Source organism: Eptatretus burgeri, chromosome 1 (assembly GCF_056783735.1).
Source record: "Eptatretus burgeri isolate ZD-2024b chromosome 1, Ebu_testis_v1, whole genome shotgun sequence".
NCBI classification, from domain to species: Eukaryota; Metazoa; Chordata; class Myxini; order Myxiniformes; family Myxinidae; genus Eptatretus; species Eptatretus burgeri.
Genome location: NC_140961.1, coordinates 21,165,918 through 21,181,458, shown reverse-complemented (window position 1 = coordinate 21,181,458; position 15,541 = coordinate 21,165,918). Strand labels below are relative to the sequence as shown.

General features: G+C 41.9%; 1 protein-coding gene across 8 annotated transcripts in view; it reads left to right on the top strand.

The window, feature by feature from the left end:
- Positions 1–15,541, top strand: part of LOC147033985 (equilibrative nucleobase transporter 1-like) — a 136,818-nt gene that overhangs the window by 28,731 nt on the left and 92,546 nt on the right. For all 8 annotated transcript variants that reach the window (XR_015056343.1, XR_015056340.1, XM_085874398.1 and 5 more), the window contains 3 exons: positions 2,933–3,242; positions 11,441–11,487; positions 11,684–11,760. Coding sequence is in view for 6 of the 8 variants with exons in the window: in XM_085874398.1 (XP_085730524.1) it covers positions 2,933–3,242; positions 11,441–11,487; positions 11,684–11,760 (434 nt within the window). In the remaining 2 variants the exon portion in view is untranslated. The remainder of the gene's footprint in view (positions 1–2,932; positions 3,243–11,440; positions 11,488–11,683; positions 11,761–15,541) is intronic.

Sequence of the window (15,541 nt, the reverse complement as noted above, 5' to 3'; positions counted from 1 at the left end):
GTATTAATTACAAATTCTTCATCTAATGGAATCTCAATGCTTCAACCTACAACAAAGTAACACATAGAATACTCCGAAAATACGTAACTTGTACATAAAGCAGATTCCACGAGGTCAAAAAGATGTTCAACAACTGAAAGTGATTCAGGAAGATTGCTGGAATTGAGCAGGACCTGCCAGAACATCTGCTGGTTCGGTATGTAATAGACCGAGAAATTGTGTTTCTCAAATGCAAGGAAGCGATAACTTGTGCTTGCCGCAAGTGTTGTGTTTGATTTTTCGAGGATGAACAAAGTAAACGTTAATTATTTTGTACATCTACTTTGTATATAAATTGTATTTGTTCGATAGTCTTGTGACTTTTTGGGACACCTCATATTCTAGGATATCGTTCAGTCATAATCCCTGTATGTTTATTATATGTGACTCGTTTTTACTGTTGTCCATCTCTTCCTTCTTTAAATTTTAATTTTTCATTCTTGTTTATTTCTAAATTAATCGTAACAAAATGGGATATCTATTTAAATTGTTACTCTATCAAAAAAATTAAAAAAACACCCTGAAAAATAATGCTGCAGGAATGTGCAGCAAAGTGGAACACAAGAACAAGGCAGTCGGCATCAAGCCAAGGTTGTGAGCTGGAAATTTGGCACTTTGAATAGTTGGGCTTCCTGGCAAAACTCCGAGACTGAAAAATTTGCTGGTTTCTTCCATTGTTGAAGTCTCTTTTTATACACTGGATAATTGAGTAATATGGAGATTCTTTTCGGCGGATGTGCATTTTGGCCTGCATTGCAATTAAATGCTCCGTTTCAAGAATGCTCTGCTTGAACGCATTAATGGGACTGCTCTTTGAGATGTATATATATATATATATATATATATATATATATATATATATATATATATATATATATATATATATATATATATATATATATATATATATATATATATATATATATATATATATATATATAGACCATACTCTGTGCAGAGCGTTGGTGCTGCTAAAGCAGTCTCCTTGGCTATTGGGCACAATCCTCGACAGGTCGCCACTCCTACACAGTATACCAGCATGCTGGCACTCATTTTGCCAACCTTGGAAGGATGACAGGCCGAGTTAACCCCACCTGGTATTAATTCAACAGCCAAGTAGGATTTGAACTCTGGACCCGAGGATTCAAAGCCCGTCACCCTAACCATTAAGCCAGGCATTTGTAAAAAGGGATCGCTGAATTATTTAAAAGTTTCATTTGAAATTCGAAATGTTGTTCGCTGATTTGATGCTACTGTGTCTCGTTTTCCTCTCAATCACTTGGTTATGAAAACACTTACAATCCTTATATTTGCTTCCTACCTGTTGTTTCATCTTTAGCTCACCTGGACTTTAGTCAGGTGAGCTTGTGCGATCGAGCAGTGTCCTTAGGTGAGTGAGTGGGTCATTCAGTCAGTCCGTAAACACTTCAGATATTATCGCTTGAACCAAACACACGATTTTGATTAAATTTGGCCACAAGCTTCATATCTGATGCTTAACGAAGATGTATAGACCGCATAAAATTCTACACATTAAGAGGGGTTACGGTAAGGTCGGGGGGGGGGTGAGTGACCTCCCATAATATTTATTTCCTCTCTTCTCCATGCCTGGTGTTGGCTTAATGGTTAGGGTGGTGGGCTATGGATCCTCGGGTCCTGAGTTCGAATCCCGCTCAGCTGTTGAATTAATACCAGGTGGGGTTAACTCGGCCTGTCATCCTTCCGAGGTCAGAAAAATGAGTGCCAGCTTGCTGGTATATTGTGTCGGAGTGGCGACCCGTCCAGGATTGTGACCAATAGCCAAGGAGACTGCTGAAGCAGCCCCAACGCTCTGCACAGAGTATGGTCCCCATCTCCTCCTCCTCTCTTCTCCAAAACTATACACACAATTTTGATGAAACTTGACCACAACTTGCATCACCCCGTGGATGTACCAAAGTATATCGACCACATCAAAATATGCGCTCACTGAGGGGGTCGACGTGGGGAAGTTTTACCCCCACCCCGCCAAAAAAGGTATCTGCTGTCTTCACAGAAACCACACACAATTTTGTTGAAACTTGACCACAACCTTCATCACCCGTGATCTACCAAAGTGATTTGACCGCATCAAAATCTGCGCTCATTAAAGGGGTCTAAGGGAGATGGGGGTTTGACCCCCACCCAAAATAGGTATTTGCTCTCTTCTCTGAAACTACACACACAATTTCAATGAAACTTGACCACAACCTTCATCACCCATGATGTACCAAAGTTTGTTCATGGCATAAAAAAATCAGGATCTAAGGGGGGGTTTGAGTGAGTGTGGCTCCTGATCCAGGTGAGCTTCAGGATGTGCGGTCCAATTATTTTTTTTTTTTTTAACTTCTGTTCTATGTTCAACAAACAAGATACAGTAATCAAAGACATACTAATTAAAAAGCAAGTTGAATGGAGGGCATATGTAAATAGAGAATACATTTCGATATTTTCTTATTAAAGGTAGGTTGAAAAGAAAGATTGCATTCAAAACTTAACTCTTGTTGTGCAAAAAGACGTCTCAGAGAAAAGTATTGATTGTCAAATATGATAGACATGCTAGGTATCTCATTTAAGCACGTCAATGATGTTTGCAAGTGAACAAGCATACATTTTAATTTTAAGATTAACAAACATGTGAAACTAGTATTTTGTTCAATGCAGTTATTTCTGAAACACCCTCCCCCCCTTCCCCCCAATGTAGTTTTGGATACTTGTGCATTGAAAATGAAAATACCGTCGGTGTGTCTTGGACAATTATGTGTATCTCATTTGTATAACATTTTGAATGTCCCACACATCAAATTACACTTATACAGTGTGAAAGTTTGGATTTCCTGTAACCTTTTGCCACCTTTTCCTTTTTTACCCACAGGTTTTCCTCCACCCAATTCTTCCTTTGTTTCTCCAACTTCCTTGATGTCTATTTCTCAATCTACCTTTACCTCATCTCCAACTCAATCTTCCTCCTCTTCCATTTATTTTCAAACAACATCTCCCTTTCTTTCTCCACAGTCTTTCTCAACATCTCCATTCACCTCTCCAGCTCCTTCTGCTTGCCCGAATCAGGACCAATCTCTTTCTCTTGCTTTCTCAATTGCTACCTTTGTCATGTCATTCTCCTCGCTGCCCTGTGGTTGGCTCCTCGATACATACGGAACCTGGGCTGCACGAGCGGTCGCCTTGTAAGGAGATATCATCATCATCATCATCATCATCATCATCATCCACTGTCATGAAATTTGTCTGGTTCAGATTTATAGCACCTGATCATAAAAAAAAAATGCGATAACTTCCCAGGGATGTAAATAGTGAGGATTCTACACTTATTATAAAGCTCTAAACAGTTTGTATTGAAATATCTTTTGACAGGTTACTTGTGTAGAACCAAGTGGGGAGGACAGGTTTACCACATACATATCGTGTTAATCAGAAAATGTGACGTTAAATTAATTGTTTACTCGCAAATAACACCCGTCACTTCACTGAGGGGATTGCGAGGGGAGGGAGGGAGAGCGAAAACAAAGGTACCCGGCATTTCTGGGCAACGCTGGGTCCCTCCTCCCACCCTTCCCTCTCCGTTTTCCTACCTCTTCCTCCCTCCTTTTTTCCCACCTCTCACCCATCCCTCTCCATCCCTTCTCCCTCTTCTCACCCCCTCCTTCTTCCCATCCCATCTCCTCCCACCTCCACCCTTCACCCTCCCCCCGTACTCCCACCCCACGACCTCCCTCCGGAGTCCCACCCTTCACCCCTTCCTCTCCCTCTTGCCACTTCCACCCTTTCCCTCCCTCTTGCCACTTCCACCGTTTCCCTGGCTCTTGCCACTTCCACCCTTTCCCTCCCTCCTCCCACTTCCACCCTTTCCCTCCCTCCTCCACCATTTCCCTCACTCCCACTTCCACCTTTCCTCTCCCTTCTCCCACAAAGGTACCCAGCATTTCCGGGCAAAGCCAGGTGCCCCTTTCCCCCCCCCCCCCGTCACCTGCCTCCTCCCACCCCAACCCCTACCTCTGGCCTCCCACCACACCCATTCCCTCCCTCCTCCCACACCCGCCCTTTCTCTCACTCTTCTCACAAAGGTACCAGACGTTGCCATCCATCTGGAATCTGACATACATCTAATGTATTACCACAATTAAGCACGTGCTTAGAGCCAACCATTTATTTATAAAGCTGCAAAATATTGAACAGAAATATCAACAAAATTGAACATCATATTGTAATGCTTTTGGGGAGACAATATATTTCACGTTTTTCCATGAAGTGCCAAAATATATACATATTGTTTGCTGTTCCAACTCTAGATAAGCCCACATATAGTTGACCATGTGAAAATTATATTTGAAATCGATTTTGTTGTCAGACAATCGTAACGCACTCTCTAAATAACTATATTGGTATATACATCAAAATCGCTCGTTTTTAGCTCACGTGGAACGTAGTTCTGGGGAGCTTGTAGGATGGTACGTCGTCCTTCTGTCAAATAGCTACACAGAAAACCTGCAGCATTCAGCAAAACGGCTGTCAATAACCCATTTTTTCCACTTCGGCCCCTCCACCTCAACACCATCGGCACCGTCTCATACATTCTTTTCAGAGTTCACTGGATTCTAAATCATCATCATCACATCAAAAGTTACATTATATCTTCAGTAAAATTTGGAAACATTATCTGCTGTTATTATTTTTGTTTGTAAGCATTTTTAATGAAACTAATCATGTGCTTTCGTTTCGTAACATTTTCCCTTATGAATCATGAACCACCGGGAACCTATACCATTGAAATAATACCCCAATATCCACGGATTTGACATTCGTGGCATTTTTCAGGATGTTTCTGCCACGAATGTCAGGGTTTTACTTACTGTACTTTAGTCGGTCTGTGCGAGGCTATCACGGAAAATCGCATCATATAATGCATAAAATCGCTCCAAGCTCCTAATTTGAAAACTAAAGCACCTATAAAAGCAATGTTTCCCGCAATTCGTAGGTATGAAGATCAGGCATTTAATGATGTGAATAAGGAAAAGGAAAAACAAATTTGAGTGCTTAATCATGCAGAAACCGTTGCGGCCTATTCCAAGGCAAGGCATTTTTGAGCAGGCCGAAACAAAGCTCAAGACCCCTGCGAGGGTAGCATGCTGACCAAGGATAAAGCCTGTTTTTATCCCCCGCCGCGTGGTGGAAGGGGGATATTGTTGTCACCCAGGGCGTCCGGCTATCCACCGTCCGTCCGGGCGTCACCGTTTATAGCTGTGAGTGCGATAACTCATAAACTGTTTGCCATATCGATTTGAAATTTGGGTCACACATGAACCACCTGAAAAGGAAGAACCCTATTTATTTTGGGCGTGGCCGGATCCAAGATGGCCGACTGGGGTGGCCATCTTGAAAAAAATGTTTTTTCGCCATATCGATTTGAAATTTGGGTCACACATGTAGCACCTGAAAAGGAAGAACCCTATTGATTTTGGGCATGGCCTGATCCAAGATGGCCGACTGGGGCGGTCGTCCGGCTGGCTGGCTGGGCGTCAACATTTATGGTGTCAACATTTATAGCTGTCAGTGTGATAACTCATAAACTGTTCGCCATATCAATTTGAAATTTGGGTCACACATGTACCACCTGAAAAGGAAGAACCCTATTGAATTTGGGCGTGGCCAGATCCAAGATGGCCGACTGGGGCGGCCATCTTGAAAAAAATGTTTTTTCGACGTTAATTTGAAATGTGGGTCACACATGTACCACCTGAAACGGAAGAACCCTATTGATTTTGGGAGTGGCCGGATCCAAGATGGCCGACTGGGGCGGTCGTCCGTCTGGCCGGCTTGCTGGTATGGCGACAACATTTATAGCTGTGAGTGCGATAACTCATAAACTGTTTGCCATATCGATTTGAAATTTGGGTCACACATGAATCACCTGAAAAGGAAGAACCCTATTGATTTTGGGCGTGGCCAGATCCAAGATGGCCGACTGGGGTGGCCATCTTGAAAAAAATTTTTTCGCCATATCGATTTGAAATTTGGGTCACACATGTACCACCTGAAAAGGAAGAACCCGATTGATTTTGGGAGTGGCCAGAACCAAGATGGCCGACTGGGACGGCCATCTTGAAAAATTTTTTTTCGCCATATCGATTTGAAATTTGGGTCACACATGTAGCACCTGAAAAGGAAGAACCCTATTGATTTTGGGCGTGGCCTGATCCAAGATGGCCGACTGGGGCGGTTGTCCGGCTGACTGGCTGGGCGTCAACATTTATGGTGTCAACATTTATAGCTGTGAGTGCGATAACTCATAAACTGTTCGCCATATCGTTTTGAAATTTGGGTCACACATGTACCACCTGAAAAGGAAGAACCCTATTGATTTTGGGCGTGGCCGGATCCAAGATGGCCGACTGGGGCGTTCCGTCCGTCCGGCTGGCTGGCTGGGCGTCAACATTTATAGCTGTGAGTGCAATAACTCATAAACTGTTCACCATATCGATTTGAAATTTGGGTCACACATGTACCACCTGAAAAGGAAGAACCCTATTGATTTTGGGCGTGGCCGGATCCAAGATGGCCGACTGGGGCGGCCATCTTGAAAAAAATGTTTTTTCGCCATATCTATTTGAAATTTGGGTCACACATGTACCACCTGAAGCGGAAGAACCCTATTGATTTTGGGCGTGGCTGGATCCAAGATGGCCGACTGGGGCGGTCGTCCGTCTGGCCGGCTGGCTGGGATGGCGACAACATTTATAGCTGTGAGTGCGATAACTCATAAACTGTTCGCCATATCGATTTGAAATTTGGGTCACACATGTACTACCTGAAAAGGAAAAACCCTATTGATTTTGGGTCTGGCCAGATCCAAGATGGCCGACTGGGGTGGCCATCTTGAAAAAAATGTTTTTTTTGCTATATCGATTTGAGATTTGGGTCACACGTGTACCACCTGAAAAGGAAGAACCCTATTGATATTGGGCTTGGCCGGATCCAAGATGGCCGACTGGGGCAGCGTCAACATTTATAGCTGTGAGTGCGATAACTCATAAACTGTTCGCCATATCGATTTGAAATTTGGGTCACACATGTACCACCTGAAAAGGAAGAACCCGATTGATTTTGGGAGTGGCCAGAACCAAGATGGCCGACTGGGACGGCCATCTTGAAAAAAATGTTTTTTCGCCATATCGATTTGAAATTTGGGTCACACATGTAGCACCTGAAAAGGAAGAACCCTGTTGATTTGGGGCATGGCATGATCCAAGATGGCCGACTGGGGCGGTTGTCCGGCTGGCTGGCTGGGCGTCAACATTTATGGTGTCAACATTTATAGCTGTGAGTGTGATAACTCATAAACTGTTCGCCATATCGATTTGAAATTTGGGTCACACATGTACCACCTGAAAAGGAAGAACGCTATTGAATTTGGGCATGGCCAGATCCAAGATGGCCGACTGGGGCGGCCATCTTGAAAAAAATGTTTTTTCGCCATATCTATTTGAAATTTGGGTCACACATGTACCACCTGAAACGGAAGAACCCTATTGATTTTGGGCGTGGCCGGATCCAAGATGGCTGACTGGGGCGGTCGTTCGTCTGGCCGGCTGGCTGGTATGGCGACAACATTTATAGCTGTGAGTGCGATAACTCATAAACTGTTCGCCATATCGATTTGAAATTTGGGTCACACATGTACTACCTGAAAAGGAAAAACCCTATTGATTTTGGGTGTGGCCAGATCCAAAATGGCCGACTGGGGTGGCCATCTTGAAAAAAATGTTTTTTTGCTATATCGATTTGAGATTTGGGTCACACGTGTACCACCTGAAAAGGAAGAACCCTATTGATATTGGGCTTGGCCGGATCCAAGATGGCCGACTGGGGCGGCGTCAACATTTATAGCTGTGAGTGTGATAACTCATAAACTGTTCGCCATATCGATTTGAAATTTGGGTCACACATGTACCACCTGAAAAGGAAGAACCCTATTGATTTTGGGCGTGGCCAGTTCCAAGATGGCCGACTGGGGCGGCCATCTTGAAAAAATGTTTTTTCGCCATATCGATTTGAAATTTGGGTCACATGTACCACCTGAAAAGGAAGAACCCTATTGATTTTGGTTGTGGCTTGATCCAAGATGGCTGACTGGGGCGGTCGTCCGGCTGGCTCTCTGGGCATCAACATTTATGGTGTCAACATTTATAGCTGTGAGTGCGATAACTCATAAACTGTTTGCCATATCGATTTGAAATTTGGGTCACATGTACCACCTGAAAAGGAAGAACCCTATTGAATTTGGGCGTGGCCAGATCCAAGATGGCCGACTGGGGTGGCCATCTTGAAAAATTTTTTTTCGCCATAGCGATTTGAAATTTGGGTCACATGTACCACCTGAAAGGGAAGAACCCTATTGATTTTGGGCGTGGCCGGATCCAAGATGGCCGACTCGGCTATCTTGAAAAAATGTTTTTTGTAATAAATGGAAAACCGCTTATTTTATTTCAATTATTTTTCAATGGTGGGGGATTCCCCATCTCTGGTATATTTTTTAAATGTAAGGCTGTTAATTATCTTAAAGGGGTGTTTAACTTTACCCAAATACCCAGTTTTCATTCATGCATTCCATTGGAGTTCCCTGAGTATGCATTTAAAGTTTTTTGGACCACAAGGTTTCATGGTTTTTGAAGTTATGGAGGAGAAACACATTTATTATTTTAGACTAGCAAAGGTATCTGGTGTTGGCCCTCCTCTCACCCCTTCCCCTCCCTCATACCACCACTTCACCGACGTCCTCCCACACCATCCCCTCCCTCCTTCCACGCCACCCACTTCCCTCCAGGCTCCCACCTCCTTACGCCCAACCCCACTCCGCACTTCCACCCCATCCCCTCCCCTCCGGACTCCCAACCTACGCCTTCCCCTGCCTCCTCTCACCCCACCCCTCCCTTTGGACTCCCACCCATTCCCCTCCCTCCTCCCACTTCCTTCCATCGCACACCACCCCCTTTCCCTCCCTCCGCCCACCTCCGCTACCTCTGGACTCCCACCCCTTTCCCGCGACAATGGTGGCTCGTGTTTATGTTATTAATTGTGATAAAATGACTTTAAAACCCCAAGTCAGGTGTTTAGTGGTTAAAAAAAAATGTGATCCTATACAGTATCGTGGCAACCTTGCGAGCTCAGAAGATTATCGTCACACACAAACAACGTCTCATTTGCTTTTATACAGAAGATAATATCGCTCCAAGCTCCTCATGAAATGAAAAAACATCTTAAATGAAAGCAGATCGCCCATAAAGGTGAAACCATTCAAAACCAGGCTAGACAGTTTTGAATAAGTGTGCGTACCTCTTGGCCATCCTGCCCGTGGTGTGGGGTTTCATTGCTTTGTAACCACTGAAAATATATTTCAATTCTCTCTTGAACCCATAGTTCACTTGTCCCATTGCTTTATTCACTCTAATCCTATAACTTATTTTGCCTTCCTAACTCTGGGTATATCCCTATGGAGAACCGAGCCGCAGACCATGGACTCTTATGAGATCGAATCTTGTAGAGCACTCAACAAGTGGCTTAAGCACTCAAGCAAGCACTCCACCAAAACGGTTGAAGAAACTTTAAAAAACGAAACGTTGAATTTTTTTTATGTGTCCATCGATGTCGAAGTGACGGGTCGTACAATGAAAGTAGATCGCACAAAAAGGGGGAAACGTCATGTTAAAAAAAAAAATTGCATTACATTTTCAGTTGGCGAGCCACCGCCCAAAGCATGCACGACACCACAGAGCCCAACACTAGGATGGAGTGAAATATAAGAATATGCAGGATGCCTTTGGAATAGTTTGTAAAAGATGTAGGACCCACTAATGACTCATCATGCAAAATTATAATCATTTAAAACAATGACTTCAGGTAGCCCAACTCACTCAAAATATTTATAACTTTCGTGAAAATAAATATTTCAAAGGGGATAACTCCAAAACTACTTTTGCAATTTATATTGCCTGTGTTAATGATATTGTACAACTATGCACTATATATATATATCCTCCCTATGCTATTATAACCGACAATTAGTGAGAGACGGATTGATCAGAAATAGGCAAAACTCAAGGAACAAGATGGCAAAGTTTAACACCAAGAAAGAATAAAAAATGTGATTTTCCGACATTGACTGCATATTTACTAATGGCAATGACTGTTTGATTAACTTTTATCAAGCTAGTTTTATCTGAAATATCCATATTGTTTTTTTTTTTTTTTTTTTTTTTTTAATGTTTATGTCATATTGGAGAGACTTGGGCTACCTGAAGTCATTAAAGAAATTAAATAAAAATTTAGTTTATCACTTATTATTATATGTTACATCTTTTAAAAACTATTCCAGACCAAAAATATGAAAATTACAAAAAATATTCATTTTCACTCCACCCTACCCAACACACGTTGATGGGGCCTGAACGTTTTTTTTTATCAATCAATGTATTTTCGGTTGTATTTAGCAAAGAGTGCAGAGTGAGAGTGCGGGTACTTTTGCTGTGTAACGCCACAAGCTTGCAAATGAACAACCAAGCAGCTTGTCGAGTGCTCGCCAAGTGGCTTTAGCACTCAAGCAAGCCCTCCAATGAAATGGTTGATAAGGAATGGTTGGCTTGGCAAGTGGTAGCAAGCTGATTGGTAATGGGACACACCTGGAAAAACAAAAACATTGCTAATTTATTAACATTTTCAGATTTCACTCCAGATTGTGACAGTTATTTAATCCACTGATTGGATCCTCCAAGCTGAAATTAATATTTCTATTATATACTTTAATTTGTCTGTGAGAGGTCATCGTGGAAAATCGCATCAAATAATGCATAAAATCGCTCGGAGCTCCTAATTTTAAAACTAAAGCATTTCCAAAAGCGATGTATACTTGCGATTTCAGAGGTATGAGGATCAGACATTAGGTGAGGAAAGTGGGGGGAAAAAACAAGAGTGCTTTATTGTGAGAAACCGTTGTGGCCTGTTCCAAGTCAAGGCATTGTTGAGCAGGCAGAATAAAATGGTGGCTGAATACCCCAGATAACTGACCAAGATGATGTGCTGCCATCTTCGTAAGCCTTTTTTTTTGTTTTGTTTTTTTCTAATGAGAACCACATTAATTATCTTCAAAAGGGTTGTTTAAATTTACCCAAACACCCACTTTTCATTAATGCACTCCACTGGAGTTCCCTTAGTAGGCATGCAAAGTTTGGGGCGCTAGGTTTCATGGTTTTGGAGTTATGGACGGGACATGCTGACACACATTGACATTTATTTTTATAGATGTAAAGATGAAGTAATGTAATTCTTGGAAGAAAGAGTTAAATTTCCTCAACAAAGTTGATGTTCTTTCCAGAGTGATGTACTGCGGAGGGGCAGCTGTCATTGCTTGTTCATCACCAGGTGAGTGTGTGTATTTGCAAGTACTCCTTTGTCAGTCAAGAAAAGCAACTTTGCTTACGCAGCCAAATCCAGTCTTCTGTTCCAATAAATTGATGTCTTGTTCATGTTCTTATTCTCATTTCTCTCTTGTAAGTTAGGATATCCCTCCTCCCTCCTCCCTCCTCCCTCCCTCCTCCTACCTCTCAACCCTCCTCAGGTGTTTCAGAACTTGTGTACCCAGGAACAATTGGAATTGCAGTTGGTGGAATTATGATGCTCATAACAAATTTCCAGGTTTTCCTTTCTATTTGACTGCCCGTTCATTATTTTTTTTTCCACTTCAAATACTGCATTGTTGTGCAACTTGTATAATGGCCCCATTAAAGGCCTATGTAATTAGGTGATTTTAAGTTGAGGCTCGTGTTGTGGTCTTGTACTCCTTGAGGTGTTGCCCATAAACATGATGGCTATCTAAATTCAAGCTGGGCCGTGCGTATGATTTATTTATTTATTGATAGGCATTTTGACAATGGCATCCTGTATTTTCAGCTGTAGTCTCTTTGGAAAAGCTGTCCATGTCAAGCATGTGTAATCCACTTAATTTGTCTGGTAATGGTTTCTGGTGACCTCATGATGTGGGGTATTCAAAAAAGTTCTCCAAACAATATCAAGACAAATTAAAACTGGTAAACCAGTAATCCCAGGCTTCAAGGCGTGCCTCCATTTTAACAAATTTCAACACTATCACCCTGTCACATGATATGGGTTTTCCGAGTTAGAAAGTTAGTTCAAGTCTGCAATGGGGTCCAGCTACGGGGTCGCTCATGTTATATCAATGAAGGATTGAAAAGCCCATAGCAATACATGATAAAGAAAGAAACTTCACATTGGACAAATCGAGGCTGGACAAATTTTCAAGTCTCCAAAAAAGTCCAATAACTCCACATTTGCATATTAATGTAAATGGCGAACTTGTAGAACGTTAAAATATCTTCCAGAATGTGTGGTCACTATATGTCTATCTTCTTTAGTTTTCATTTTATGACGTGTCGAAAATGGGTGATTTTAAACTTTGGGGGGGCTCTGGGGCCTCACTGGGGTAAAATGCAGACATAGTGTAAACATATTTGGAGTCCCATCTTCAAGGCCTATCAGAATCTGTCATTAAATTTTTTTCAACTCTCATTTGCATATTTGGCATATTTAATGAGGCGAATCGGCATCATTTTAATCATATAAATTATGCAACGATTTCGACGAAATTAACAACTTAACATTCCAATGGAACCTCGCAAATGTGTGCAAAAGTTTGAGGCTGTCGTGTTATCTCTTCTGGAGAAGAACATGTTTTTAGGTTTTGGAGAAAATCCAATATGGCCACCATACCAGGTGACCTACGTCATCAAAATTTTCAAAGTATAAACATTAAGTGGAGAGTTATTAAGGTGTTAAGTTTCATTGAATTTCATCCAAGCGTTGTTTTCATTTTATGACATTTCAAAAATGGGTCATTTTCAACTTTGGGGGGCTCTGGGGCCTCACTGGGGTCAAACACAGACATGCTATAAACATATTTGGAGTTCCCTGTTTATGTCCTATCTAAATCTGTCATTAAATTTTTTCAACTCTCATTTGCATATTTTGCATATTTAAAGAGGCGAATCGGCATCATTTAAAATCAAATAAATTAAATAACGATTTTGACCAAATTAACAACTTAACATTCCCATGGAATATCGGACATGTGTGCAGAAGCTTGAGTCTGTTGGGTTATCCCTTCTGAAGAAGATGTTTTTAGGTTTTGGAGAAAATCCAATATGGCCACCATACCACGTGACCTACGTCATCAAAATTTTCAAAGTATTAACTTCAGGTGGAGAGTTATTAAATGGATAAGTTTCATTGAATTTCATCCAAGCGTTGTTTTCATTTTATGACATTTCAAAAATGGGTCATTTTCAACTTTGGGGGGCTATGGGGCCTCACTGGGGTCAAACACAGACATCGTATAAACATATTGGGAGTCCCCTGTTTATGTCCGATCTAAAGGTGTCATTAAATTTTTTTCAACTCTCATTTGCATATTTAATTAGGTGAATCGGCATCATTTTAAATCATATAAATTAAATAACGATTTGAACCAAATTAACAACTTAACATTCCCATGGAACTTAGCAAATGTGTGCAAAAGATTGAGGCTGTCAGATTATCCCTTCTGGAGAAGATGTTTTTAGGTTTTGGATATAATCTAATATGGCCGCCATACCACGTGACCTACGTCATCAAATGTTTCATAGTATAAACTTCAGGTGGTGTGTAATTATCCTGTTAAGTTTCGTTCAATTTCATCCAACAGTTTTCCCTCCAGTTCCGCCACAAAATCGGTCAGTAGAACATAAAACGCCTTTAATAATAATAATAATGATAATAATACTAACGAATTCAATGGGGCTTCAGCCATGCTTGAAGCCCTAATTATATAATCTTCCAAGGTAAAAACAAAATAGTATAATGTGGCATATAATATGTATAACACTCTATAATCACCCTCCCCCCCCCCATCATCCCTCTGTAATATGTCCCATATGTTGTCCATGACCGAACTGACTGCTCAGGCCTGCCAGTAAGCGTGCCCTGCTTCATGGAACGACTTTCCTGACCCCTCGCGGCAGCGCGCCATGTGCAAAGGCCATTGTGGTTTCCGTTACGTCAACAGTGATGGCTATGTTGTGGCAAGGTTCGATCCGTGTGCAGGTCCAACGAACGGGTGGTCGCAGTGGACATGGAGGGGACATGGACATGGAGTGGACATGGAGGGTGTGGTGCTGGTAACAAAAGGAGAAAGTCGGAGTTGGAGGTCCACTTCAAGGAGTGGGGTATTTTCATGATTTGTGTATCCTCAAGGTGCCGATGTCCATGCCAGCAAGTACAGGTGTGCTGACGACTACAGAAGTTGCAATTTGGCCAGGACCGGACCTAAACCACGACTGACTTGGCGTCAGTCGTGGTTCTGACTATCTCCATTGTGGGAAGAAGGTTTTTCATGTGTCCTGTCGCAACAGCAGAATCTTGTTTGATTTTCTGTGTGCCGGAAACCGAAGTAAAGATCTCTTTGGGTTTCCTGGCGAACGGTGCACAGTTTTTTTCGGCAGTCCGTTGCTAAAAGGAGACCATGTGGGTGGTACATTTAGCCACATAACCACCTGGTGGTTCACGATTACAATACATTTTCTTGCTAATCTTATAATATATTAATAATAATAACAAGAGCAAGAATTTCTTTGCAATACAAGTCTCCCACTGTTCCTAAAGGCCCAGTCACACCTTGACGTTTTAGCCAGCTTATGCCGATTTTTGGAAAATTTGTGTAAAACGCTGGTACACGTCGAATACGTTATGGGTACGTTTTGTATATGTTAAGACCACACTGAAAAACACTGCCATAAGTGGTAGTACGCTGGCTTTAAACGTTGAACTTTTGGGTTTTCCTCAAATTTTTTCATGCTTGAAATTTTACGACGTATGCTGGCGTATGACTCACACATTCCGCTACACTGGCCATAAGTTGTAGGCACGTTATGCGATCGTTGACACGCGTTGAAACACGTTACTTGTAAGTTACTCATAAGTCGAAACACGTCGAGGTAATGTTTAGCGTACCCGAAACATTTCTAACCTATGAGTAACGTGTTGTAAGCACGCTACACGAACGTTGTTCACACTTTGCAACACGTTACTTGAAACTACTACTACTACTACTACTACTACTACTACCAACATCGACATCAGTAAATTCTCTCGAACTACTACTACTACTACCAACATCAACATCACTAAATTCTCTCGAACTACTACTACTACTAATAACATCGACATCACTAAATTCTCTCTAACTACTACTACTACTAATAACATCGACATCACTAAATTCTCTCGAACTACTACTACTACTACTACTACTACTACTACTACTACTACTACTACTAATAACATCGACATCACTAAATTCTCTCGAACTACTGCTACTGCCACTGCTACTGACATTGACATCTACTCAACATGGAGTCTGGAACAC